The following is a 26,815-nucleotide window of genomic DNA, read 5'->3' as shown; positions in this document are numbered from 1 at the left end:
TGGGTCGTAATTACTATCTTATTTCAGCTACTTTAATTGTTAGAAATCTATAAATTATTCTCACTTTGGTCAGAATTTTTTTAAATATGTTTATTATACTATCACTCTTGGATGAGTGGTCATAAATAATTGGATAAAATAAGGAACGAATATATAAGAGAAAGAGTTTGAGTAGCACCCATTGTGAAAAAGATTGTTGAATCGCGTCTCAGGTGGTTTGGACATGTGAGAAGAAGACCGACGAAACACTCAGTCAGGAGGGTGGAGAGATGGAAGATAGACAAGGGGTGAAAGGCAGAGAAAGACATAAAAAGACCATCCATGAGGTGGTCAAACAAGATCTACATGTAAACGGTCTCTCTGTAGACATGATACATAACAGAGTACAATAGCGTCGTTTGATTCATGTAGCCAACCCTATTTAGTGGGATAAGGCTTTGTTGTTGTTGTATTATAATATCACTCTTTTTAAAAAATTTAAGACTAAACCACCAAAAGTAACGATGAAAGATTCATTCGCTGACAAAAGTAACCATAAAAGATCATAACTCCTCATATGTCCACAATTGATTAGCTTTGTTTGACAAAAATAACCACAGACACAAGTCATACTCTCATAACTTTGATTTCACCTTTAATCTTCTTCTCAACCTTCATGGCCATGTTAACATTCCTCTCCCTGTGGTCTATTGGAGCAATAGTCACATCTTGATTAGCAACACCACATTCATGCTCATTGAGTATTCTAATCAAACCCTTGCCAAACTTTGCTATCCCCCATCAATTTCATCAACCCAAATAAAATAATTGCAATCTCGACTCTACAGAAGCCAAAAAATTGAAATACCTGACATGCAAAGGAACCCTATACTTGTCTAACTATCAAAAATAATGTTCTATACCTTCGAAGAGGGACAACGAATAAACCATATTTTAGGATTAGTAACCGTCAAAGATTCCAACAAGACAACATACTCACCTAGTGACATCTTTGTTTCATCCAAAATTTTCTTCTTCTTCATCTTCGAATGTGAAGCTCCTGAAAATCTGCTTCCTTTGCTTGTAGTTACTTCTCTCCTTGACATTACTCGAATTCTATGAGAATAAATTAATTCAGGGTTCTCCCGTGGAGTCTCGGAATGATGGATGATTGTGCTCGGAAATGATTTTACCCTGTAAAAATTGGATTCCAACTAAGAAGAACGAAAAAAACAGTCCACGTATGTCACTCTGTTAAGACTACATTAGGCTTGGCTATTTTTGACAAACGGAACTAATCAATTATGAACATTTGAGGAGTTATGGTCTTTCATAGTTACTTTTGTTAGCGAATAAATCTTTCATAGTTATTTTTGGTGGTTTAGTCAAAATTTAAACTGATAAAATAAGATAATATAAATAGTTATATTTTTAATAGTGCATGTAGTAACTCATTAATGGTAAAATCTTAATGAAGCTCTAACCTGCAACTGTGACAAATAAAAAATATATATGAACATAAGTAAAAGCAATTTTAGGGAGATAAAAATCGCTAATAACAATTTTGTGGAGAGAAAAAATGCTAATAAAATAGTGAAGAACGATTTCACGGAAACAAAATCTCTAATAACAATTTTTAAATGCAAACTATATTTTTGTAAATTACGTCCTACTATCATTTTAGAATATATCATTTTTGTATTACAATTCATATAAAAAAATAATTTGTATCCTTATTTTTTATTTTATATTCAGTTTGATTGAGCTAATTCATTAGCTTTTAATCACAAACTAATCTAATTTTTTATTGAACTGTTCTATCATCTTATCAATTAAATTGAATTATACTTTTTTTTTAAATAAAAAATTAATAATTTTATTTTCTTTTCTTTTTTTTAAGAGCTTTTAAAATTTTTACTTATTACAAATATGCATGGAGACCAAAAAAGAAATAAAAAAAAAAACTCAACAAAACGAGTCTCTTAATTATTTAGATTATATATATATATATATATATATATATTTTACAAGCAAACACTAAGTGCCATTAATTATTTTTATTATTCACACGTTGCTTATCAAAGCATATATATATACACACACGGTGAAAACTCAGGTGTAGTCGACTTCACATGAAGTTGATAGCTGAGAGCCGTTAGATGAAAATTTGGTCAAATCAGTCAAATCATCAAACAATTCTCAGCTATTCACTTCACGTGAAGTCGACTGCACTTGAATTTTCACGTTCACACGTTACTATGATTATTCTTATTATTACACACATTACATATACAAGCACCATTATTCAGTAATTATTTAAGCCAAAACACACACTTGAATATCCAATTATACATCTTAATTAATTAATTATGGCTTGACAAGATGAGCATCAATGTCTTGAGTGACCTTAATAGCAAAGTCCAAATAAGATTGAGGAGAAGCAGCAGTGATATTCTCCTTATGCTTTTCATATTCAAAGATCCATTTCACAATTCCACCACCACTTCCCTTATCTGAAACTTTTATGGTACCCTTCAAAGTCTTGTAATCATTACTGATTTTTTCACCAAAGAGGCTATAAGTGATTGTCTTGTTCTCATCATCAATGGCTTCAATCTTTTCCTTTGCACTTGTTTTCTTCCCTTCTGTAGGATCCAATCATTTTATTTCATTATAAGAAATAATATAAGCCATGACCCAAAAAAAAATTAAATTAAAATTTTAATACTCTTTGTTTTGTTTCAGTACTAATTTATTTATGATTATGGTGGTTAATTAAATAAAGGTTAAATTACACAGTTGATCCCTACACTTTTAGTAAAATTGCAAATTGGTCCCTATATTTTAAAAGTTTGTAATTGGATCTCTAAAGATAATTAAAATTTGCAATTTAATTCCTGTCGTTCAAAAAGTATTTGATTTAACAGAACAGTATATTCTCTATTTTTAGTCCCCGTCGGTCAAAAAATGTTGATTTAATAGAATATTCTCAGCATATTTTGAAAATATTCTGTTAAATCAACATTTTTTGACCGACGGGAACTAAATTACAAATTTTAATTCTTTTTAGGGATCCAATTACAAACTTTTAAAGTGTAGGGACTAATTTACAATTTCATTGAAAGTGTAAGGACCAACTGTGTAATTTAACCTTAAATAAACCCCCAAGTTGTTGGGTATTTAATAATTTTGTGTAGGATAATCTATTTCTTTTGAAAAATATTTAAAATCTTTAATCATGCAAATCATTGGACAAAATATATATTAACTAGAATTTAAAATGATAAATATTTTCACCGTTCAAAATAATTAGAGTACAAGATTAATTACTTTTTTATAAATACATAATCGATCAAAATATGATATATCTATTTTTTAAATAATGATAGACAAATTTATCTAATAAGAGTATAAGACAATGGCGAGAGATAAATCTATTATTTTCAAATCCTGAAAAAAACTATTTTGCCAACAATTTAAATTATTAAAGAATAATCAAATATAATAAAAGTTTATGAAAAACGAATTTATCGGATACAAAATTTGCAGGGATATCTAGGGTTTTACTTATATATAGTAGCCTTAACCCTAATTGTATGTATATACATGCAAAACAAAAATTCAGTTCGGTTAGGGTTTTTTCTACTAGAATCGAAAATCAAATCGAACCGCAAAAAATAATTTTTTTTTAATTTTTCGACTTTTCAGTTTATTTAGTTATCGATTTTTTTTGTTCGATTGATCAATTTTATTCGAATTGGATCGATTTTAAACACCTCTAGATAGCGACGATTTTAACCGCCACAAAAATAAATAGCAACGGTTGGATAATCACTCCAAAATAAAATTATGCACCAATTATTTGAAATAATTTTCAGACAAACTTATAAGGAAAAAAAACAAGAAAAGAAAAAAACCTTATTACCTATGGTATAATCCCAGTGCTTGACAGAACCAACATTCTCCCAGTCTCCTTGATGCACTTGAGCTCCATGAACCTTGTCTGAAGAGATCTTTGGTATGTCATAAAGTTGCTTTCTGAAAACTTTATAGAATTCAGAAGCATTTCCTTCAATCTCTATTTCACTCTCCACTTTCCCACTTAAACTCATGGCTACTAATAATTAATAGTAATTAACAAATTTAGAAGGAAACTTTTATATATGTATATTATGTGACACAATTAGGAAATGCATGCTTACCCTTATATATAGAGTGAACTATGGATTATTTGACTTTATTATTCCTTTGTTCAACTACTCTATCAACTACTAGGCTATTATTATTGTTCTTATATTATTATTAATTATATTGTGTAATGTATGGGCAAATAAAATTATAGAATGAGAAAATGACTTAAAAGTTGACAGCTAATTAATTAGCATAAAAGAATCCAATTTCCAAATCCAAGATTTTGCGTTGGTATTAAAATATGAATATAGTACCATGCCTTATTTGATTACATGGTATTGCTACAAAAATAGTTATTTAATGGTTCGCCCGATCAATGAAAATTGAAAAGAGTTATTTTATTTGCACAATACATAATCCATGAGCTGAGTCTATTAATCATTTATATCTAAGAAGAATATGTTTACTATTATTCTATAAAGCACGGACACTTTGTTAAATTATCGTGTCCGTGTGTTGGACACATTTTAAATACGATACTCATCGACACTCGTTCGATATGCGTGTTTGTTGTGTCCAACAGTATCTTAATAAAAAATAAATTTTTTTTTTCAAACACGTTAAATATCATCACGTGTCAACGTGTCCAACCTTACTTTAACATATATTGTTAACATAAATTTAGAAATAGTATATATTATTATTTATTAAAATAAAAAATATTTTAAATACTTTATATAATTAAAATAATACATTAAAAAAATTATATTTTAATATCAATATCAATAAAATATCATTACAATTTATCTAAAAAATAATATATATTATATATATGTGTTCCGTATTTTATAAAATTTTAAAATTCATGTGTCGGCATGTCCTGTGTCGTGCCGTGTTCCGTATCCATGTTAGTGTTTATGCATCGTAGCTATTATTAGAAACTGTATAGTATGTGATGATAATATATAGGTGCATTCTAGTATATTTATGCTATAGTAAATACGGTGATTATATATGGTATTTTAAAAAGTGTCTTAAAATTAAAAAAAAAAATATTTTTTTTAAAATATTGCTAAAAAATATTTTTAAAATATTAAAAAAATATCATTTTAATTTTAACAACATTTATATAACCAGTATAACTATCGAAAGTATAAATATACTATAACCTACCTAATATATAATATCATTTATTTCGAAAAAATAATTTGTTATATCTTAATATATATAAATATATGAAAAAATATGTTAAAGTTATCAATTAAAATTTTTTTATCAAAAATATATAAAATTTTAAATTTTTTTATACAAATAATCAAATTCTTACAAAAATCAGTTATTATTTGACTTGTATTATTTGTAAAATTTTATTATAAATATACATCTAATTTAATTATATTATTTATAACGTGTAATGATAAATATGAATATAAAAACTATTTTAAATAGTTAATTTTTTGTGCACATATAGTCAAAAAAATTTCCCCTTAATAGTAATATATAAAAAGCTTTTAAACGTGTTTTGCATGGTTGGAAAATTTTATACACAGGAAGAAAAATGACATGAGTAGATAATTGGAACTTTCTTAAAAGACTAATGGAATTTGATTTTCCTGTCTCAAGTGACTATCAATAATGCAATCGTGTGGATTCTGAGCTGTCTTCAAATCTTTCTATCCGTTGGAATTAGAATGAATGAGATTCGGATACAAAATTTTACCTCTTCAAGATTCTACGTGGCAAAATCTGATTTTCTTGTAATCAATAGGATTTAAGAAACTAATTTGGGTTGGTCGAATAGTCAGCTTAATCATCCGTTTAAGTAAGTGTTCAGTTCGAATTCTGCCTTGTGTATGTACTAATTTATTAGTCAGCTCAGATCTACAATAAATTAGTCTTTGATCTATCGAATTCGAAAATACTGTAGACAACAAAAAAAATTACTAAATATTCTGTGACCATTTATGTTTTCTTGTATATTTATGTGATTGACGAAATTGGTTTAGCGTAAACAAGTTAAACAATGCTCTTTGAAATTAAGAATGATTATAAATTGTATAATTTCATGAAAAAATAAGAACTTACTAAGACAGCTCAAAAATCACTCTCTGTTAATAGTACTAGAAATTTAACAAATATTAGACACTAAATCAACTATCTATCTTGAACATTTTAAAATATAAAATACATATTAAGAATATATAAAATAAAAATATATTTATAAACAAATATACAATAACTAGGACTAATTTTTAATGCATAATTTATAACATTTTTGAAATTCAAAATATGATCGAAAGCACGCATCAAAGGTCTCACCGTCTCGATACTAAGGTCTAGTTTGGAAAAACAACTTGAAAAAATAACTTAAGCAATAAATAACTATATTAAAAGTAACTTATAAATAAGTTATTTTGTATTTGGATTTTTAGTTTTAAAATTGCTTATTTTATAAAAATGTGATAAAAAATAATAGTATTATGAAAGAAATCATTTTTTTTAACTTCTCTATAAGCTCCTAAATAGCTTCTTAGAAAACTGCAATTTGATTTTAAAAATTACACCAGACATTAATACTACTACTTTTCATAAGTCAAAAATTCAAAAAAATTACATTTGAAGTTCCAAAACGGGCCCTAATTCACTTGTTTGTATAGTCTCTAATTTACTCAGTAAAACAGGTAATTAAATTGGCACTGAAAAACAAGTGAATAAAAATCCACTCATATAGATGTTATTCTTGGCTTCTTAAGGTTAAAACCCTAAAAAATATTTTGGTAAAAAGTCAACCTTTTAAGTTGACCTATGGTTAATGGAATGGAAAATCAATTCGTGTAATTAGTACACTTAATCAAGGTTTAGGTCCCTAATCGACTGAATTAAGCAAAGATCCTATCCACATACACATCAAAACAAGGCTCTCTTAGGTAACCAATCTCAGTTCCTTAAAACAAAAAATGATACAAAAAGAAAAAACAAATCACAAGAAAATTTCTCATTCCATTTTTTTCCAATGGAAATTCATTTATCTCTCGTTCTGAATTAGCTAAAAATTCTACAAATAATACCATGATCTCAGTTTAACTAAGCTGAGGAGGTGTAATATCATTGCTCCCTTCAACTAAAAACGGGATTGGTTTAGTCGGCGCCGGCAACCGGCCAATGCTATCAACTTTATCCTTCAGTTTCGGCGGAGGTCTAGCTGCTTTTGGCAGCAACCTTCCCTTCTTTTCGAACCACTCCGGCTTCAGCAGTGCCCGGAAGCCCAGCTTGTTATAATACACTCTTCTGACAGAACCACCAGCTGCTTCAACTGCTTCCTTAGCCCTCACGGTAACCCTTGATACCTGCAAACTCATTATGTTTAAAAAAACACTTGTTCTATATCTAACAAATTTGCAACTTAAGTATTAAAAAATTAAACCCCAACTAGAGTTATGACATTAAGAACAGGGAAAAAGAAATAGAGATAATAGAATGTTAATTCTAACTAATTAACAGTAAAAATGCATGATTAAGATCCTCGAAACACTTATAAAACCTCGAAATCAGAGTCTACCTCTAGATGAATTGGCCACTTGATCTGATCAGAGCCACGCCCCATCAATCTTACTCCATCTTTTATTTGCTTCCCAATTGCTCCTGTATCCTATGGTAACAATAGTGATCAGATTAAGGGGAAACACATGAAGCAAAGAACATCTACTTGAAGCGAGGTAACAGTAAAAAAACCTTGAGTGTTTTCATTGTAATCAATTCAGAAGAATCTATCTTCCCTGCATTGATAAGCCATGCAATTTTTCCCAAACCTACTGGCTGTAATAAAAGAAATAAAGGGTAAGAATATAGCTCGTGGATAGCTGATATATTGAGAAAGAAATGGTATGGATTGAAAGCAGAGGTTCAATAATACAAGCTGAACCCATGGTCATGTTTTCACCATCGAATAAAACATATTAAGACATCTAAATAACAGAAGTTACAGAATTGAAATATGCATATAGAAACCAATTGACGAAGCTGCTGCTTGTAAATCCATGGCTGAAATATATCAACCAGAGGGAACTAAATGTTGGTTAGACCTGTTTCTTTTCAACAATTGCATATAAACGATTACTACCCAAAATAAGCATTTGAAATAGTCATGTGCAGCAAAAAACTTCACTTTCCCTCGATAATTCATCAAGTGGAGAAACTTTCCCAGTTGCACTGACAATCCAATCCAATTAAAATACCTAAACAAAAGAAATTATTTCGGGTGCAGCAGATGCAATCTTTATAGTTAGAATTCCTATTATTTGTAGTATTAGTATCAGACAAAAAGAGAAAACATATACAAACAAGAAAATATACCTGAAAAGTGAGACTAAATGGGTTCTTGAAACCACGTTTGGGCATTCTTCGACGAAGTGGAGTTTGACCTCCTTCAAAACCCAATTTCGATCCTTTTCTGGCTCTCTGACCCTTATGACCCCTCCCAGCAGTCTTTCCCTTTCCAGACCCAATCCCACGGCCCTTTCTTGTCTTCTGTTTTCTCGGCACATTATCTCTCAGATCATTCAAAGCTAGAAGACTGTAAGCTCTAAAACCTTGAAATTCTGGGTGTACTTTGGGGTAAAGTGTTGCATGAGACTTGGAATATTGAAGGAGCTTTGAGGGATGAGGAAATTGGACCAATGGACAAGTGGGACTAGGTTTTCCCCAAACTGAGCTTCTGATAATTGATGTCGAGAGAACAGTGAGCCTTCTTCTGAGCATCTTTTTTTTTCCCTCTAATCTTTCACCCACGAAAAGAGTGACAATTCAGCCGGTAACTACTTCTAACCTAAGATCAAGCAAAACAGAACAAAAGATGATGTCAGAAAATCAAATGAACAACGCCACTTATGTTTTCAAGCATGAGAATGAATTCCATCATAATAGAAACATAACCATAATACCACACACCACACTTCCAACACTGAACAAACTTTAGCACACACAGCAACTTCACTAAACCAACATCAAGTAGAATCCAACAGTTCCAATCCAAATTGAACTATTTCTAAATTCAAATCCCCTAATTGAAGGAAAAAAAAAAAAGCTTTAGAATTACACCTAACAGAACACAGATTGGAAGTAACAAATACATATTTTCTATTTGCAACTATGCTACCTATACACTAAAAATCAGTCACCAAATCCGCCATCCGTTAGAATCCATGTTGAAATACAAAATACACATTGAAAATAAGTTAAACAACACATGTATTTATACACAAATAGATAATGGTGGATTTTTTTTGTGTGTACATAGCATTTTTGTGCTGCTTTGAATTATAAAGAAGGGAGCTCAATATTGTTTTTACATAAAGCCTAGCACAAATGCAATGTATACACCATAGAAGAACAAAAAAGCTTTGGCACCAATGCAATAACAGAATGGAGAGAATGCAGAGTAAAGCCCCCAATTCAATTCACCAAACTATGAATTAGAAGTCACTACTCACTACCTCAAACCAAAAGATCCATGAAATGATGTTAACAAACTAGCATCAAGCCATAATAATTAATAAGAGTACAACCTTCACAACCATCGCTCCCAAATAAACAGTCACAGACGCAAATATTCAATAGTCACAATCTCAGTTTTTTTTTTTTCTTCTTTAATCCATGATTCACATTTCACAGTCAAATCAAAGCAAAAAAAATGGAAAACCATGGCGTACCTGTCAGACGGAAACGGCGACGGTGAGGAAGGTGTGGCGGTTGGACGACGGTGAGCGGCGAGAGACGAAGGCACGAAGAGCAGGCTTAAGGCTGAGAAATGGGAGAGAAGAGAGGTTTCGACAAAAACCCTCTTGGGCCGTAATCTCCACTTCTCTTTAAAATTGGGCCGATGGGCCTTTTGGCCCAAAAACCAATTATACTACAAAGCCCATTTATTTGTATTTTTATAACCCTGTGAATATTGTCATGACCAAAAAAAAGTCTTGTGAATATTGCCTATTGATTCATCATCGGCAACCTTAACCTTAATTAAGATGTTGAATTCAGTCTTACTAGATCAACTTATATAATTTTTAAAATTTTAATTTAATTAATATCACATAACATTTAACATAATTATAAATAAAAAATATTAAAAAGCTAACAAAATTTATTATTTTTTATTATCAATTAGCTAATAATATTTCAAAATATAGACTAAAAGTATACTATTGGATTATTATACTTAAAAATTAGACTAATAACTAAAAATATTGATCAAAATAATAAATTTTAGTAGATCTTTGAACTTTTTTCTTATAAATATCCATAAACACATATTAATCATAAAATTAAATATTACTCACATGCATTAAAAATTTGAATATAAGAAATTAAAAAAAATAATATTATAGACAAATATTACTGATAATAAATAAGATAATGATAGTAAACCATTTTTTATTCCTTTTTAGATGGAACCAAGTAAAAGAGTGTAACATGTATTTTAGAAGGGTGAAAATTCAGGGTGAAGTCGACTTTACGTGAAGTTAATATTTGAGAGCTGTTAGTCGACTTTTCATCCAACAACTCTCAGATATCAACTTCACGTGAAATCGACTTCTCCTAAATTTTTACCATTTTAGAAGTCTTTGTTTGTAGGATTGTTGAAGAGAGGAGAAGATGATTGTTGACAAATCAAATGAAATGATGATCAAAGGTTGTGGATCCAACACGTAAGCTGTAAAATAGAACGGTGGATGTTTCCAAATTCCATTCTGTCTTAATCATGGAGCCATTCCCACTCCAGATACCTTTTCATCAACTTTCTACTTTTCTTTTTTCTTTCTTTTTCTTTATTCTAAGCTGATTCTCTCATCCCTGCAGGACTGGGCTTTACAAAATAATTAATGCAATCTATCAACCATATGTAACTTAAAAAAAATTAAAAGATAAGTAAAATGGTGATCTGACTTTTTATCTTAAAAATAAATGTCACAAAAAAAAAATCTTGAAAATAAATAAATTATTAATTAATTAAAAATATAAAAATATTTTTTATTTTTTAAAATTTAAAACATTTAAATTTTTTTAAGGAATCGATTTATTCTTATATATTTTATAAGAAGAGACTTAAATATTTTGTATTTTAAAAAATCAGAAACGTTTTTGTATTTTAATTAGTTAGAAATTTATATGTCTTCAAATTAAAAAATTAAAATTTTACTTTTTTTTCCTCTAAAAAAATTAGTGATTATTTAGGTAAAAATATTTTTATATGAATACGATAATGAAGAGGTTAATATATATATATATATAATAATTCTTAATTATTATTTTGCATAAAAAAGTTTTATATAAATATTTATTAAAAAAATTTACTAATTTGTATATCATTTATAAATTTAATTTTAATATATTAATAATATAAAGAATTTTATACTATTATTCAGTTAGATTTTTAGATAATTTTTACACTAGCAGGTTTAAAAATAATTAATTATTTTTATTGATATGTTAATATATAACTAATTATTTATATATAACTTTTTTTTATACTGTTGATATATAAAATTAAATTCATAATTTATTACCAAAGTTTTAGATTATAAGGGTTGCCATGGCAATATATGACTTTGGGCAGTTGTGAGGTATATGAAAAGAGATTTCTTTTTTTTTTTGTTAAAGAATAAAATTAAGTAAAGATTGAAAATTTTTATTAAATTTATAAAAAATATATGCATTGCAATTTGCAATTGATATATATTTTTGGTGTATTTTTTATTAAAAAAAAAATCTTCACTCTTCACTATAATTTCGTTCTTTATTATAATATTACCCATATGAAAATAAAAAGTTAAAGATAGATAGATAAATTTTTTTTTATGGGAATGGAGACAGAAGTCACCACCTTAATAAAAAAATGAAATGTGATTAGAATTATCCCGCACAATTATTTTTAGTTGTTGAATTGTTAAACCATTAATTAACTACTGAAATATTAAAGAGTTAGTTAAAGGTTTATTGAAATCAAATTTGTTGAATCATAAACCATAAAATGGAACATAACAATAGTGTATGTGCTTTTTTATATTTTACAAAATTTTATAAAAACTATTCTAAATCTTTAAAAACTGAGATTTTATAACCTTTAATATACACTAATTAGTAGTAATTTAAGGACACTGCTTTTTAGTAGCCAAATAAATTTTCTATGTCAAAATAGCACTATACTTACACAATTTGTTTTATCTTTTTTGGATAATAATAATAATAATAATAATAATAATAATAATAATAATAATAATATATAATTTCTCAAAGGATAAGATTGAAAGGAAGAACAAAACAAAATCAATAAGTGCGGTGTGAGTGTGACTTTAATTTGATGACTCAAAAAAGATCCAAACAAATAGTGTGCATAATGACCACTTTACCCCTATATGATTATTTTATTTTATTTTATTTTCAAAAAAAGGAAAGGTGCCTAGAAATGGAGTTGTTAAAGCTTCAACGTGTGTGTTTGTTCCAATTTATAAGTACTTAAATAGCATCCATCTTAATTACACGTCAATTCTATCTACTACTATTATAATAATAATAAAAAAAATACATGTATGGATATTGATGTATTTGTTACAAGCTAAAAACCCCATACCTAGAAATTGTTGCTTTCAATTTTCTTTTTTTGGGCTATTTATATCCATGTGGACTAGTATTAATTTGTTGTATTTAATTGGTGCCAACATATCATAATATAGTCATATAGCATAACTAATTTGGGTTGATCGAGTGATCAGCTTATTCGTCCGCTTAAGCAAGTGTCGGGAGTTCAAACCCTACCTTATGCATGCAGTAACTCATTGACCAGCAACAGACCCTTAATAAAATTCAGATTGCGACGAATTAGTTCTTAACATGTCCGTTTGGATAAACCCAAAAAATATATATATATATATATATATATATATATATATATATATATATATAGTCATATACCATAGACCTTGCATTTCAAATACCACTCAAAAGTTATGGAGAAAATTTTGATTTGATAATGAAAGATTAAGAAAAAAGTTATTGAATTTTTGGCATACTATGGTCAATGATCGGATTTTTTTTATTATAATTTTACCCGCAAATCATGTGGTAACATGCACAACCCATTCAAGAAGATTTCATCATGTGAAGCTTCAAGAATATAAAATATAAAATTTCTAATAATATTTATTAGTTTGCTTCAAAACTTTACAAATTAAGCTCCATCATTCACATACACCACATGAAGAAATCAAATTTAGAGATAAATTAAACAAAAAGCTTTTATAAATTAGTTCCTCCTTCTTAAACAAGTAACTCTATAATATAATATAGATCAATCTACAATATATATCTAAATATTTAGATCAACTTTTTTATATATAGATTTATGTATATCGAATTTTAATAAAAAAATTTAATAACTCAGCTAAAAAATAATTGATACAGTTAAATTCCTCACCCTCAATCTGTTTTTATTTTACCGGAAAATTTTGAATTGGTCTCTCGAATTGCATTTCACCCGAGATTTAAAAAAAAAACTGAAAAAAAAAAGAACAAAAACGATACTAAAAGAAAAATATTGACATAAAATTCAAATAGAAAAATAATAAAAAATAAAAAGTATTAAATAAGTCAATTTTTTTGACATAAAAATTAGAAGAATTTAAAAATATTTTTTTATTTGTAAAAGGCATGTACCTAAACTTTTATAAGGCTAAATAAATCATATTATTACCACTTTAATTTCTTCTTTAGAAGGAGGTAGATTATAAGAAGAAACTTCCATGTGCAAGTGAGCATTAATTTAATTTAATTTAATTAAATCACAACAAAATTAGGCAGAATCAAAGAAGGATGTGTATAGATTATAGAAGCATGGTGGGGCCCACAATATACATGGCCACATGCTAATTGAAGCCCTTTATTCCACTAGTTAGATCACTCCTAGAACCGACCATAAGCACAAAATTGACTCATCATAAATTCATAATTTAAATTTCATCAAATATCTAATATTAAAGATTTAAAGTATAATGAGCCAACTCAATATAAAAAGGATAAAGTAATGAACTACTATTTTTTTTAACCATGAATAATAATTTATTAGATAATAATTTTAAATATAAACAATAAACCAACTCAAAACTCATACTTAAGTAAGCTTATTAGACAAAAAATCATCCAATGTACAAAAGAATGTCTAAGGAGGTTAGATTCATTGGAAATTTTAACGATTGATGAGTATTAAATTAATTTATATTTTTATAATTAAAGTTTAATACTCAAATCTTTTATAAAAAAAAGGAGTAAATATGAGATAAAAATTAGAAAATAAAATTTTATTGTTTTTATTTTTTTTTATTTCTTACAAAATTTTGTTAAAAAAAAAACACAAATCAAATAGGAGTTGGATTTAATTGAAAAATTAAATATTTGATGAATATCAAATTAATTTAAACACTCAAATCTTATATGATAAAAAAATATTTGTATATAAAAAAACAAATATATATATTAAAGTAATATTCAATCAAAAAACAAATACTTTTTGTCTCAACATTTTAGAAACAATCAAAATTCTTTCATCTAAATTAGTTAAACTTTTAATAATAAAACTAAAAAATAATTATATTACGTGTACACTAAAATCAATCACCAAAATTAGTTATTAATATAAAATATATATTAAAATATAAAATATATGTTAAAAATAAATTAAATAATATATACATTTATACATAAATATACGATGACTGATTTTAGTATACAAATAATATTTTTTAGGTGAAAACTCAAGTGAAGTTGATACTAAGAGCCGTTAGATGATTTAACTGAATTTTCATCTAACGGCTCTCAGGTATCAACTTCACATAAAGTGAACTGCACCTGACCTATTTTTTATTAAAAAATCAGTCAAATTTTCCTCCCAAGGTAGCAACTAATAAAGCACCCCTTTTACCCATAGTTTACACTTTACATTTCCCAATCCAATACATGCACCTAACAACAAAGAATTCAAATACACTTTATCCCTATCATCTCCAAACCCATCTATCTATAATCCCACATAAAACTCAAACCCAACACTTCACTTTACATTTCCATATATCCCAATTCTTCATCACTCACCAAAACTAAACATGTCAATTATTCTTACAAAAACCATTCACCAAACAAAACCGCCACAACAATTGATTCTTCTCATCAATTTGATCCTTTTGCTTTGTGACACTTCTCCAATACTAAAAGTCAAAGCTTTGGAATCAAGAAACCTTGATGAGACCTCAAATGGTCAACAAAAATGCACCCCATGTGAAAATCCGTCGCCGCCGTCGCTGCCGCCGCCGATAGTATATCCATCCCCTCCACCACCGCCGCCAGTATACCCTCCGCCGCCGCCGCCTGCGCCGAAGAAACCACCTTCCCAGAAATGTCCTCCACCACCATATTCACCATCAACACCTTCCTCACCATCATCACCATATGTATACATGACTGGTCCACCGGGGAACTTGTACCCGGTTGATGAGAATTTCAATGGAGCTTATTCCCATGGTTTCAATCTTTTCTTACAATTATTGTGTGGCTTCTTGATCTTCTTCGCCTTTGGGTACAATTATTCGAGTTGAGTCCAGTCAGGTCAAATTATCAAAAAGTCAACTTTTTGATAATGGGATTTGACGAATTGATCGGGTTAATCCGACGGTAATTATATTAAGGTAGGTAACTTTTAAATTAAATTTCTCAATGTATTTTAATTTATAGATAAAAATTTTTCTTTGTATTATGGTGGTTGTTAATAAGGACAAGATTTTACCAAAATTGCTAGATAGAGAAATAAATTAGTGGTTACACATGTTGTCTTGATCTTCAATTCCTTTAATAAAATTGTTTGTGATCCCAAACTTAATTTGTTCAACAACAATAATATAGAAATCTTGTAATAGTAAATTTGCAATTTGCAAGTAGTGTTCTTAATTTCTATGCTTTCTCATATTATTATGTAAGAATTATTCCAAATAAGAAAGTGATGAATTTCTGGATTCTTTTGTACTTTTCTTATGTAGATTTCTTTTGTACTTTAACATCAAGTTTGCACGTAATTTCTCAAAAAGTTAAAAGATAAAAAAAGTAGTAGGAGGGTATATATGTTTGATTTAAAAAATGTTATATCAATAAAATTATATAGTAAAAATTTATGTACAGATGTATTTATCTATAATTGATAGTATAAAATTATTATTAAATAATTTTTAATTATTAATTTTACATAAAATATTTTTTTAATAATTATATATATATAGTTGTAATCACTTTTAGAATATGATTGAAAGATATATAATAAATTCACGAATTCAAAGGTTCATAGAAAGTAGGTAAATTGTGCATGGGTGGAAACTAAGGTGCAATCGACTTCACCTGAAGTTGATAGCTGAGACCTGTTAGATGAAAATTTAGTCAAACCAGTCAAATCATTTAACGGCTTTTAACTATCAACTTCACGTGAAGTCGACTGCACCTGAGTTTCCACCTTGTACATGCAATTTGGGCAATTGCAATTAAAGCTCATCTTCACATAGTTAATACTACTATATATATGTTGAATTATTGCAATTTATGTTATGATAGTAAAATATACAAGAATGTATAAGTGGAGTGATGATCCACCACAACCTAAGGGAGTTTGTTTTCTCATTTATGTCTTCATTTAAGCAAAGAAAAATACGTTTCTATCTCTTATTGGGTCCACATTTTCTCATGATAATGCTACTGAAGCTAGGCGTGTCCATATATTATAGTGGGTCAAGCAGACAAGACCATTAAGGTTGGGCTTCATAGTGAGTGCCTATCATCTTATTGGAATAAAAATAGTAAAAAAATTAACCAACTTAAATTAGTTGAAATATCAATTCAATTGTCTATTTAAATAAATATCGGTAATTTAAATCCCGTCTTATATATATAACTATAATAGTTAGAATCTCGATTTAACTCTTAAAATCTTCTGATATTACGATTTTAAATGAGTCAATCGATTTTACGAAATTTTTACTAGATCCGATGATTTTACGATTTAAAACTTGTTAAGATTTTACGTTTTATGTACTTAATTTACTATTTCGATTTCACGTAAAATTTTGATTTTCTCTACCATAATTGCAGCTAATGACAAACTTTTAAATAGAGTTTAGATCTACGACTAGGGGTGGCAATGGGTAGGGTTAGGGTTTGATTGATCCAACCCTAACCCTACCGGCGGGTTGAGAATATCCCAACCCGCTCTTAACCCGCGGGTACCCGATCCTATCCGCGGGTTACAAAAAATATACATTATTATATAACTTGATGATAATTTAAAATAGAACTGATTTTTATGTAAAAAAAAAATATTAAATTATCAATTAATGATTTTCTTTTAGTGGTTAAGGATCTTTTGCATTTAGTGAGAGGTCTTTGATTCAACATCCACTTAAAATATATTTTTATATAAGTATATAACATAAATATATATAGAGTGCGGGTTGGTCGGGTAGGGTTGAGACTCAACTCGCACCCTACCCGACCCGCACGAGAATCCTATCCGCACGTTATCCTACCCGCTGCGGATCGGGTTGGCAACCCTACCCGATCGGGTGGGGTCAAATTGGATACCCGCGAGTAGAGTATATATTGCCACCCCTATTTGCGACAAATTAGTTCTTGATCTATTAGGCTATAGGACCGTAGACGACAAAAAAAATACTAAAAACATAAAATATAGTATCCAAGAGAGAAATATTGAGCTTCATTAGATATCATAGAATTTTCTTATTGATTTTTATGTCATTCTCTTGTATTGTTATAGATTCTAGTATGATCTTGATCTTAACACTTCAAATTCTTCTTATTTTAATTAATATTTTAAAATTCACTTTGTCAAATTCTAAATTATTCTTATCGTGAGTATAAAATGGAGTAGCCAAAATAATTGAAGCGTGACGTGAAAGAGTTGAATGAGATGAAATATGTCAATTATAAGTGACCTAACAAGAAGATCAACTTTGGTGTCACAAAATGGGACCTACCATGGACCTTTCACAACCTTGCTTGGACTATTTTATTTTTTATGTAACGGTGCATAAGACCTTTACTTTATGTACTAGTTCTTTATGCAAGGAAAATAAAATTCTAGATAAAAGATGCTTGTGGAATCAAACTTGACCTCCATTTGTTCCAACCATTTTTTGTAGGTATCTTACCTTCAAAGGTATTAGTCATGATTTGTTATGTGGTATAAAAAGTAGTTCGTCTTTTAATTATCTCAAAAGAATAAATTGCATTTTACAGTCAATACAATTCTCCTTTTTTTTCTAAAGAGAACTATTTTCAGCAGTGATTATCTTGATTTGTAAGAAAAAAGTTTCATATATCTAAACAATTTGTTTAAAAAAAAAAAACAACTTATGGACCATTTCATTTGTAATTTTATTTTCTTTTTATTTTCATTATTTTCCATTTTAAAATTGTGTAAAAAAAATTGAAAACCATACAATTCTATTTTTTGTTTTCACTTTTCCTTAAAATCTTAAAAAAATACAAAAAACAACAACAAAGCCTTGTCCCACTAAGTGGGATCGGCTACATGAATCAAACGATGCCATTGTGCTCTGTCATGTATCATGTCTACAGAGAGACCGTTTACATGTAGATCTCGTTTGACCACCTCATGAATGGTCTTTTTAGGTCTGCCTCTGCCTTTCGCCCCTTGTCCATCTTCCATCTCATCCACTCTCCTGACTGAATGTTCTATCGGTCTTCTTCTCACATGTCCAAACCACCTGAAACGCAATTCAACCATATTTTCCACAATGGGTGCTACTCCAACTTTTTCCCTTATCTTAAAAAAATAAATAGTGAAAATAAAAACAACCATACAGACCTTTTAAGTTGTTTACAAGAGCTGTGCAAATGAATAAACTACACTATTTCATAACCTGTGTCCTGACTCCATTATGCTTTGTGCCAAAAAACAATGGCATCACACTAAAAAGACATAATGGTACAATTTCCAGAAAATCCTTTCATGATATGTGATGATAAATAATCTAATCTGATTCTTCTTTATCATCACCAGCTTCATTATCATCATCATCATCTGAATCATCTGAATCATAAACATTAACCTCTGGATGTTCCCTCAAGTAATTGTCAAGTGCTTCTCGGTAATCATCAGGGTCGTGCCACATCGTTGGGGTATCCAGAATAGTCTTTTCCAACCAATACTCGTCAACGTCTACCTTTTGCGTCAGGCCCTGGTAGAGTTCCCCCCAGTCTTCCATGGCGTTCCTCAGTCGAACACTAGGCTTTCTGCCGAATAAATACTTTATATAGTCTCTAGCTAGCTTCGTGAGTTCTGCGCCAGCGAGGATATAAATGTACTGCAAACAGAAAAAGGAAAAGAAAAGTTAAAGCATAAATATTAAGAAATGAAGAACAGCATATATTCTATCAATTAACGATTTCAGCAATAAATTTAGATTACAAGGAATACTAAATTTAGAACATATTACCATTAACTTAAGAACATATCCATTATTACCATATTATGTTTAGCTACTTCTACTTAGAACATTTCTACTTTAGTTTTCCCGATTCATAGTTTCAAAGACAATTAAGAAAGCTTGAAAGTAGTGAGAATGACATACTTATTTGTACTCAACCAGATTCACACATGAATGGAAAGAGAGGGTACCATAAATATAAAGCCAAATGTTGCCAAAATAAACTCGATACTATCACCCAACGTTCCCTCCTCGGAGCTTCCATCTTCTGGTCCATCAGGGTCACCCGGACTGCCACCACCTCCTCCTCCTCCTCCTCCTGGTGGCTTTGCTCCACCGTCCCCACCATCGTAGTATTCTCCTTTGTTAAGTTGTTGTCGCAACACATCCTCAATCGACTCTGACTGTCCCTTAAATCTTTCCATAGCTTTCTCAAGAGATTTCCAAGGGGAACTCTAATTGCATTAATTGATTGTATCAGTAAAATGTCAGACATGAAGAAATATATAAATAAAAGCGCAGTTCTCCATTACTTTGAAGGAGATTTATGTCACATAAAACTTTGTAACAATGCACCCTGCTAGATTTGTAGTATGATACAGAAAACTACTGCATACTTACTCAATCTACTACTGCTAAACTTATGTTTGGTACAATGACTTCTGAATCTGAGACTCATCGTTCATGATGCACACAGTTTTTAGTCTATGGTTATAACAAATTAACAATTAATCCCCTGGAGAACTATAGCCTGTGATATTCTGTGATTGATAATCCACGAATCAAATTATTCAAATCCAAATAATAACACAAGGAGATAGGATCACCCAAGCCCAGAAAACAAATGACTTTAACAGATAAATAAGCAAACCAAATACCAAACAACCAACAACTAAAACTTTAGTAACTAAGTAGAATCAGCTACATTGATCAAACACTGCACACCGAACTATAAGTATAGACAAGCCACTAAAACTTGAGCCACATTTAATGGGTTTGTCTATTGAGCTTATTTCATATACTATTGTCACTAGGGCTTCTCTAGGTTTTCTCATAACATGACCAAATCACCTATGCTAATATTTTAACATTTTTTCACATTAGATGCTATATCTTTTCACATTTGAGAGCCATCTCAACTTTCTCACTAATGCATTAGTTACTAAACCTATCCTATCTAGTGTATCCACTCAGCCAATGCAGCATCCTCAAATTTGCAATGTTGAGCTTATACATTAACTAGAGTGCATTTGTCTTTGTCAAAATGATCAGGTACGCTATCATTTGAGTTTCATTTAAGAACTATAAGCGTGCTTACTGCAAACACTCATCAGGCAATAACATATTGAATTCAACTCAAAAAACAGGTGCGAAAAGGGTGCATTACCTCATCAGTATTTTGCATCATTCCTTCTCCACCGGCAAAGCAAATATGAAGAGGTTGCCGAGATTTTGAGTTTGACCAACATTTCAAGCCGAATGAAGTCTCTGGTCTCAGGCTCAGCGATATGCTAGAGCAAGGATCAAGACTCATCCGTAAAACACATGGTTTAGGATGAAGCTGGTGCAACCGAGATGCATTTTTCACATAAATCCCAGGCAAGCATGCAGTAACTTGTGCAGTACTCATTTTTTCGCAAATGGCTCAGCTTCCCTATCCTTCAAACATTACAATCTAGCATTTCCCATAACAAAGCTTCAAGTCAGATTGTTTCATATCTCCAAAAATCTACAAACTAGAGTACATACTAGCACACCAATTTCAGACCGTGCTCAACAAAAGGCTCGACAGTCGACAACATATCACAACTCACAAGGATTATGTTCTTCAGCAATTTAAAAACAAAATGCAGCCACACTTAACATTTCAACTCCAATGACAAAGAAACTCAGAAAACAAGGGAAAACAATCATTTAATAGAGATAGAAAAAAAGTTCCACAGTTAGGATCCAAATGAGTTAGAAGATTGAAATATTCAGAACCCATATGTCACTTAAAACCCCACTATGTGCAGCTTGTTCTCTCAATGCAGGCACTGACTCAACCAAAATATAAAAGTAAATAAATAAAAATAAATAGAAAAGTAAGAGGCAAAATTCATGGCTTAACAAATACTTTATCCATCCAAACTTCAATATTCAATTCAACGAACCAAAAAAACAAATGAACAATCAACAAAAGGCGCATACCCTAATTCCCAAATACAGACAGAGTTTGAAAATCCCCTCAATGCAAATGCACTATTGCAGCTACCGAGTTTCTACAGAATAACCATTGGAAGTGAATTTTAACCAAACAAAAAAAAGTGGATAAAATGTTAATCCAAAACGCAGCATTCCTTGCAAGGAAATTATTAAACATCTTAGAAAGAAAACCAAAAATAATAATAATAATAATAATAGGAATTGCGCCTTGAACATATACGATAATATGAAAAGAGAAGCAGAAGCTGAAGGATAAGGAAGTGTACCATTGCATGTGTTTCCCCCCTTGCTGGTTAGTTCTAATTCTCAGTGTTCTTCTCCGCTATGGAAGACAGAGAGAAAGTCACTGGGATAAGGGTTTGGATAGTTGTCTGTGTATTAAACAGTGTTTGTTAGTATCGTTTTTTTTTTTCCTTTTTCGGCTTTAGTTTTTAGTTTTTTTTTTTTTTTTACCAAAGATAAGAGACTCGAACCCGCAACCTCTTAATTGAATATGGAGAGACTATGACATTTGAACTATAATTCATTGACAAATTTAGAAAGATAGGAGACTCGAACCCGCGACCTCTTAAAGATAGGAGACTCGAACCCGCGACCTCTTAATTTAGTATGGGGAGTCTATGCCATTTGAGCTATAACCCGCGACCTCTTAATCTTTTTTTTTTTTCCTTTTTCGGCTTTAGTTTAGTTCGTGAAGTTAATAATTAAAAATCGAAAATTTAATCAAATTATTTAACCGTTTTTAACTATCAATCTTATATAACGTTAACTGTATATGAATTTTTACTTTTTTTCATGCAAGTTAAGTTAAACATCCTCTTGAATAAGTAAAAAAAAAATTGAGATTTTATTTTAAATTAAAAAATAAGTTAAGTATATAAAATATAAAATTATAATAAGATTTTGATATTAAAATCGTCTGATTCATTAAAAATCTTATAAAATTATTTGACTTCTAAAATTATAATATTAAAAAATTTTAAAATTAGATAGAAATTTTAGTTTAAATATACCAATGAGTTATAATTCAAATGGCATAGTCTCCCCATACTCAATTAAGAGGTTGCGGGTTCGAGTCTCCTATCTTTAGTAAAAAAAAATTAGTTTAGATATTCTTGTCTCAATTTAAAATTCTATTTACAAGTACCTAAATCGCAATTTACACAATATTTATTGACAAATTCATATATAAATAAAATATTCATAATGTATCTCTAAGCCACCTTAAGTCACCAAAAAAAAAAAAGCCACCTTAATAATTATTAGGAGAATAATTTTGTGGTTCCTTAATTAATAATTTCACTTTTTTATTTTATGTTATTTCCAAATCATTCTTAATAAAAAGTTTATGAAAAATAAAACAATAAAAATGAAAGATAATTTAAAAATATACAAAAAGAATTATTAAATACACTTAGTCGTATGTATATATATATATATATACTAACAATGAAAATTAAAAATATTTTAGTACACAACCTTTTTGTTCCTAAACTAAAACTACACTCCATTACAATTATAATTTAAAGTATTTCTCATTTTGCCTTATCATATATAGATTATTTTAATAAAAATTAATAAATAAAATAATAAATTAACAGATACATTATACCTGTTAAATTAATACACTAGTATTTACAAAAATATTTATATCTTGTTTACTAGTTTTACTATACCAAAGTAACTTGCTTTCATACAACCTGAACAATAATTATTTATTCTTAATTGATTATACAAAAATAATTGTACAAATAAACAATTATATTAAGGTAAACTTAATTTAATGAAGTTTCACTAACGCACCCAAAATATATGGAAATTACCATAATAGAAACGTGCACAAAGCAGCATGTATTTACAAGCCAATTCAACCATTCAACTTCATTTAAGGTATCTTATATTCTTATCATTTATCTAAACTGAACTTAGGTTCAATTTAAATTCAAACGAGGGGGAAGAAATGCTTGTGAGCTTGTCCCTCAGAAAGCAAGAAAAACAAGAGAAAACTGGATTCTCTATCAGAAAGAATATATAGCCCCTCATCTATTTGACCATTCATATTGTAACTGTAATGGAAGAAAGTCAAACCAACCATAACATCCTTGCTTTCAGCTGCAAAATCCACATACAAGTACATTATGCTCTCTCTTTCTTGATCACTCACAACACTACCTTAATCCTAAACCATATAGAGAATGAATGAATGCTGATTCACTAATAACAGGGATCTTCACAAAGGTACCCAGAAGTGCACACCTTATACACTCTCCCAATATGAGAATATATGCCAAAGCCACACCACCCCAATAATACATACCAAGTGTCCCTTTGAAGTGTATAAGTGGCACGAAGTTGCACGTGACCCAGAATATCTGCTGCGCGATTTCGAGTAGCATTCCCATCATTACATGGTACCTGAAGAGAAGGGGAAATCTACTGTTCTTTACAACTCCAATGATGGCCAAATAGCAATAGAGTATGGGGAACCAGGTTGGTAGTCTGTTGACGGCTCCGGGGATATAGTAGATCAGATTTTGGAAAAGTGGGAATTTTTCGAGTAAAGGTTCAAGATAAAACCCAGTTGCAGACATCTGCAATGCAATTAGATAGGGAATACAACATAGTGTCCTCCACCACCATTCTGGCTTCTCTGCATTTGCAGGGATTCGAAAGCCAGAAGAATGATATATGTATGCTTGACCACGGATCTTAGAATTGGATCCACGAGATGTAGGAGCTTTGAGTGTGAGATGATCTAGGTCACCGGAAAATAGTGTGGATGAATCAGCTGTCAGTGTGGCATATGTTTTTCCTGAAGCAGCAGTCAGTGATGGCTTAACTGTTTTCCTTGGAACAGCAGTCAACAATGGGATATACGTTCTTCCTGAAATCAAAAGTAGGGATTTTTAATACTGAGTATTTTTAGAAGCATTGCAAATCTGCGACTAAACACAGGCATCGTGATAGAACTACCACTTTCAGACCAACATCCTCTATTATGTATTTATTATTTAACATTGAGATAAATGAATGTTGCACCATGATAAGGCTCCTGCAATAATTAATTAAGCCAAAACCAATGTGAAGTTACAGAAGTCCTCCCATATCACTGTTGCTATAGCTAGACAAGATGTAATATTTCATTGAATTGATATTATTGGGTTCAAACATAACATCACAACAAATACCAGGAAAGCTGGGGACAGAAGCGCTCACTTACCCAAAGAAATGGCTGGAAGAGACATGCCATGATTCTTTTTCAAGTTGATTGCAGTGCCTTTTGGACTCAAAACTCTACTCCTGGATAGAACCAACAAAACCATGAATTTTGCATACAAATACAGTGAAGAATTTTTAAATACTAATTACTAGTTGATCAGGGGAAAAAGCCCTGGGCTGGACTAATTTATCTTATCGTGGAGAGAGTAGGCCTTTGGCCCCTTAGTATCAATAGAAGTGCTGGCAAATGAGATGGAACCCAATATGTTTTAAGTTCCATGACATCAACGATAAATAAAACCTATCTACTCAAAGCCTCAACCTATGTTCTTCTGATGTTAGGCATGGTGATAGAACAAGACTTTCAGATACATAGGTGGCTGCGGGAAGAGGCAACTAAGTTGGGATATGTTTCTTTTTATTTGGCATATCTCAAGGCTAAGAAATCGAATTTTTTTTACTTCCTAAAAAATCTGTTTCCAAAGTTGTTCATCAATACAGATTTATCTCCATTGGATTTTGAAACATGAGAATTGCCGAAGACACCATCAAACTTAAAAAAAAAAAAAGACACATACAAACAACATCATCAAACAAAACATCAAAAACAATAACAGTGATAAGCCACAGGAAAGGGAATACCTGATAGGAGGAACATGAGGATGGCAAAGATGTGAAGAAGATAAGCCACAGGAGGCTGCTACCAATTGAGGTGCCATATCCTTTTGTATCTACCAAGATGAGGAAAAGCTATCAAAACATACCACCAGGGATTATGAGCTGGAACTAGATACAGGCTAGCTCACTTTAACAGCAAGTTCATAATTCGGATTGACAGGGTTAAAAAAGCTATGTTGCACAGATAAGATAAGAGTAGGGGCACACATATATAAGAGAAAATTGAAAATTTCACAAACTTCACAGAATAAAAATTCCTATTTCACAAAAGTAAAATAGAAAACACAAAACCGTTTTCAATTTCGGCATAACAAGCAGTCAATCAATCACATAGCATTATATTTATAGCAACATGTCTACACCTAATTGCAAATTTTTCTTTTCATTTTCTTTTCCAAGGCAAGGCACAAGCTGAGCAATGATGCTCCTTGTTTCTATGATGATACCTATGCAATTTCTTCCACAACCTTAAACCCTATACTTTCCCTTCAAACCCTTACCCGAACAAATTTGCAATTCCTTAAAATTGCACGTCAAACAAAATGTTCGCTCAAAAAATACATTATGAAAAATGAAAAATGAATAAAACAATTCGGAGCAATCTAAGTCTTGATCATTGATAAACAAATTTCTACAATTGATAGCATCAGATAAAGAATAATAAAAAACAAACAAGGATACAATTTTAACTATAAGCATCGATGAAGACAATAAACAAGAAGCAGAGAAATTTCTTTTGAAGGAAAGAAAGAAAACCTTGCTGTAATGGTAGTTTGAAGATAGAAGAAGAGGAAGCGGAAATTGAAGGAAGAGATTAGAGAAACAAAAATGAGAGAGAAGAACCTCTTTCAGTAATGGGCCGGGTTCGGACTTTGGTAAAAAAAAATCTGAATACTCAGTCAAACCGCCTTTACTTTATTTCTACACTCTTCCATAAAACAAATAAAAAATTATTTATTATATCTTAATAAAATAATGTTATATAACTAATAAATATTATTATTTTTTTGTCAGAACTTGACGAATAATAATTTACACTCATATTTATAAAA

The 26,815-nt window shown here is 30.0% G+C and overlaps 4 protein-coding genes across 5 annotated transcripts; all 4 read right to left on the bottom strand.

Annotated features, from left to right (window-relative positions):
- Positions 1-2,021: 2,021 nt before the first annotated feature.
- On the bottom strand, positions 2,022-4,173 carry LOC112784998 (MLP-like protein 43). The gene is made up of 2 exons (XM_025828395.3): positions 3,905-4,173; positions 2,022-2,624 (listed from the first exon to the last, which is right to left on the bottom strand). Exons 1-2 carry the CDS (start codon positions 4,089-4,091, stop codon positions 2,347-2,349), a joined length of 465 nt encoding a protein of 154 aa, XP_025684180.1. The 5' UTR covers positions 4,092-4,173; the 3' UTR covers positions 2,022-2,346.
- Positions 4,174-6,928: 2,755 nt separating this feature from the next.
- Positions 6,929-9,987, bottom strand: LOC112784414 (uncharacterized). Its single transcript, XM_025827602.3, has 5 exons — positions 9,819-9,987; positions 8,464-8,935; positions 7,843-7,926; positions 7,670-7,759; positions 6,929-7,457 (listed from the first exon to the last, which is right to left on the bottom strand). The coding sequence occupies exons 2-5, from the start codon at positions 8,866-8,868 to the stop codon at positions 7,191-7,193; spliced, it is 846 nt and encodes a 281-aa protein (XP_025683387.1). The 5' UTR covers positions 8,869-8,935; positions 9,819-9,987; the 3' UTR covers positions 6,929-7,190.
- An 8,986-nt stretch (positions 9,988-18,973) lies between these two features.
- LOC112783440 (uncharacterized) lies at positions 18,974-22,292 on the bottom strand. Of its 2 annotated transcripts, XM_025826393.3 has the most exons (5): positions 22,133-22,271; positions 21,852-21,922; positions 21,049-21,336; positions 19,853-20,116; positions 18,974-19,538 (listed from the first exon to the last, which is right to left on the bottom strand). In XM_025826393.3, exons 3-5 carry the CDS (start codon positions 21,289-21,291, stop codon positions 19,206-19,208), a joined length of 840 nt encoding a protein of 279 aa, XP_025682178.1. In that variant the 5' UTR covers positions 21,292-21,336; positions 21,852-21,922; positions 22,133-22,271; the 3' UTR covers positions 18,974-19,205. The 2 variants fall into 2 exon arrangements, with proteins under 2 accessions (XP_025682178.1, XP_025682177.1); XM_025826392.3 differs by lacking the exon at positions 21,852-21,922 and having other exon boundaries at positions 22,133-22,292.
- Positions 22,293-23,877: 1,585 nt separating this feature from the next.
- On the bottom strand, positions 23,878-26,678 carry LOC112782565 (protein TIC 20-IV, chloroplastic). Its single transcript, XM_072229423.1, has 4 exons — positions 26,607-26,678; positions 25,728-25,816; positions 25,087-25,166; positions 23,878-24,750 (listed from the first exon to the last, which is right to left on the bottom strand). Exons 2-4 carry the CDS (start codon positions 25,802-25,804, stop codon positions 24,035-24,037), a joined length of 873 nt encoding a protein of 290 aa, XP_072085524.1. The 5' UTR covers positions 25,805-25,816; positions 26,607-26,678; the 3' UTR covers positions 23,878-24,034.
- Between the last annotated feature and the right edge of the window lie 137 nt (positions 26,679-26,815).

Source organism: Arachis hypogaea, chromosome 20, assembly GCF_003086295.3.
Source record: "Arachis hypogaea cultivar Tifrunner chromosome 20, arahy.Tifrunner.gnm2.J5K5, whole genome shotgun sequence".
In the NCBI taxonomy this organism is placed as follows: domain Eukaryota; kingdom Viridiplantae; phylum Streptophyta; class Magnoliopsida; order Fabales; family Fabaceae; genus Arachis; species Arachis hypogaea.
This window is presented reverse-complemented; position numbering and strand designations above follow the sequence as displayed.

What these genes read in the sequence shown, in the direction of transcription:
- LOC112784998 (XM_025828395.3), bottom strand. Translation starts at nt 4,091, where the DNA reads ATGAGTTTAAGTGGGAAAGTGGAGAGTGAAATAGAGATTGAAGGAAAT. An exon ending in GCACTGGGATTATACCATAG is followed by an intron (nt 2,625 to 3,904) that starts GTAATAAGGTTT and finishes TGGATCCTACAG; the next exon opens with AAGGGAAGAAAACAAGTGCA.
- LOC112784414 (XM_025827602.3), bottom strand. Translation starts at nt 8,868, where the DNA reads ATGCTCAGAAGAAGGCTCACTGTTCTCTCGACATCAATTATCAGAAGC. An exon ending in CATTTAGTCTCACTTTTCAG is followed by an intron (nt 7,927 to 8,463) that starts GTATATTTTCTT and finishes CTTTTATTACAG; the next exon opens with CCAGTAGGTTTGGGAAAAAT. An exon ending in AGTGGCCAATTCATCTAGAG is followed by an intron (nt 7,458 to 7,669) that starts GTAGACTCTGAT and finishes ATGAGTTTGCAG; the next exon opens with GTATCAAGGGTTACCGTGAG.
- LOC112783440 (XM_025826392.3), bottom strand. Translation starts at nt 21,291, where the DNA reads ATGAGTACTGCACAAGTTACTGCATGCTTGCCTGGGATTTATGTGAAA. An exon ending in TGATGCAAAATACTGATGAG is followed by an intron (nt 20,117 to 21,048) that starts GTAATGCACCCT and finishes TAATGCAATTAG; the next exon opens with AGTTCCCCTTGGAAATCTCT. An exon ending in CATTTGGCTTTATATTTATG is followed by an intron (nt 19,539 to 19,852) that starts GTACCCTCTCTT and finishes TTCTGTTTGCAG; the next exon opens with TACATTTATATCCTCGCTGG.
- LOC112782565 (XM_072229423.1), bottom strand. Translation starts at nt 25,804, where the DNA reads ATGGCACCTCAATTGGTAGCAGCCTCCTGTGGCTTATCTTCTTCACAT. An exon ending in CCTCATGTTCCTCCTATCAG is followed by an intron (nt 25,167 to 25,727) that starts GTATTCCCTTTC and finishes GGTTCTATCCAG; the next exon opens with GAGTAGAGTTTTGAGTCCAA. An exon ending in TCTTCCAGCCATTTCTTTGG is followed by an intron (nt 24,751 to 25,086) that starts GTAAGTGAGCGC and finishes TTTTGATTTCAG; the next exon opens with GAAGAACGTATATCCCATTG.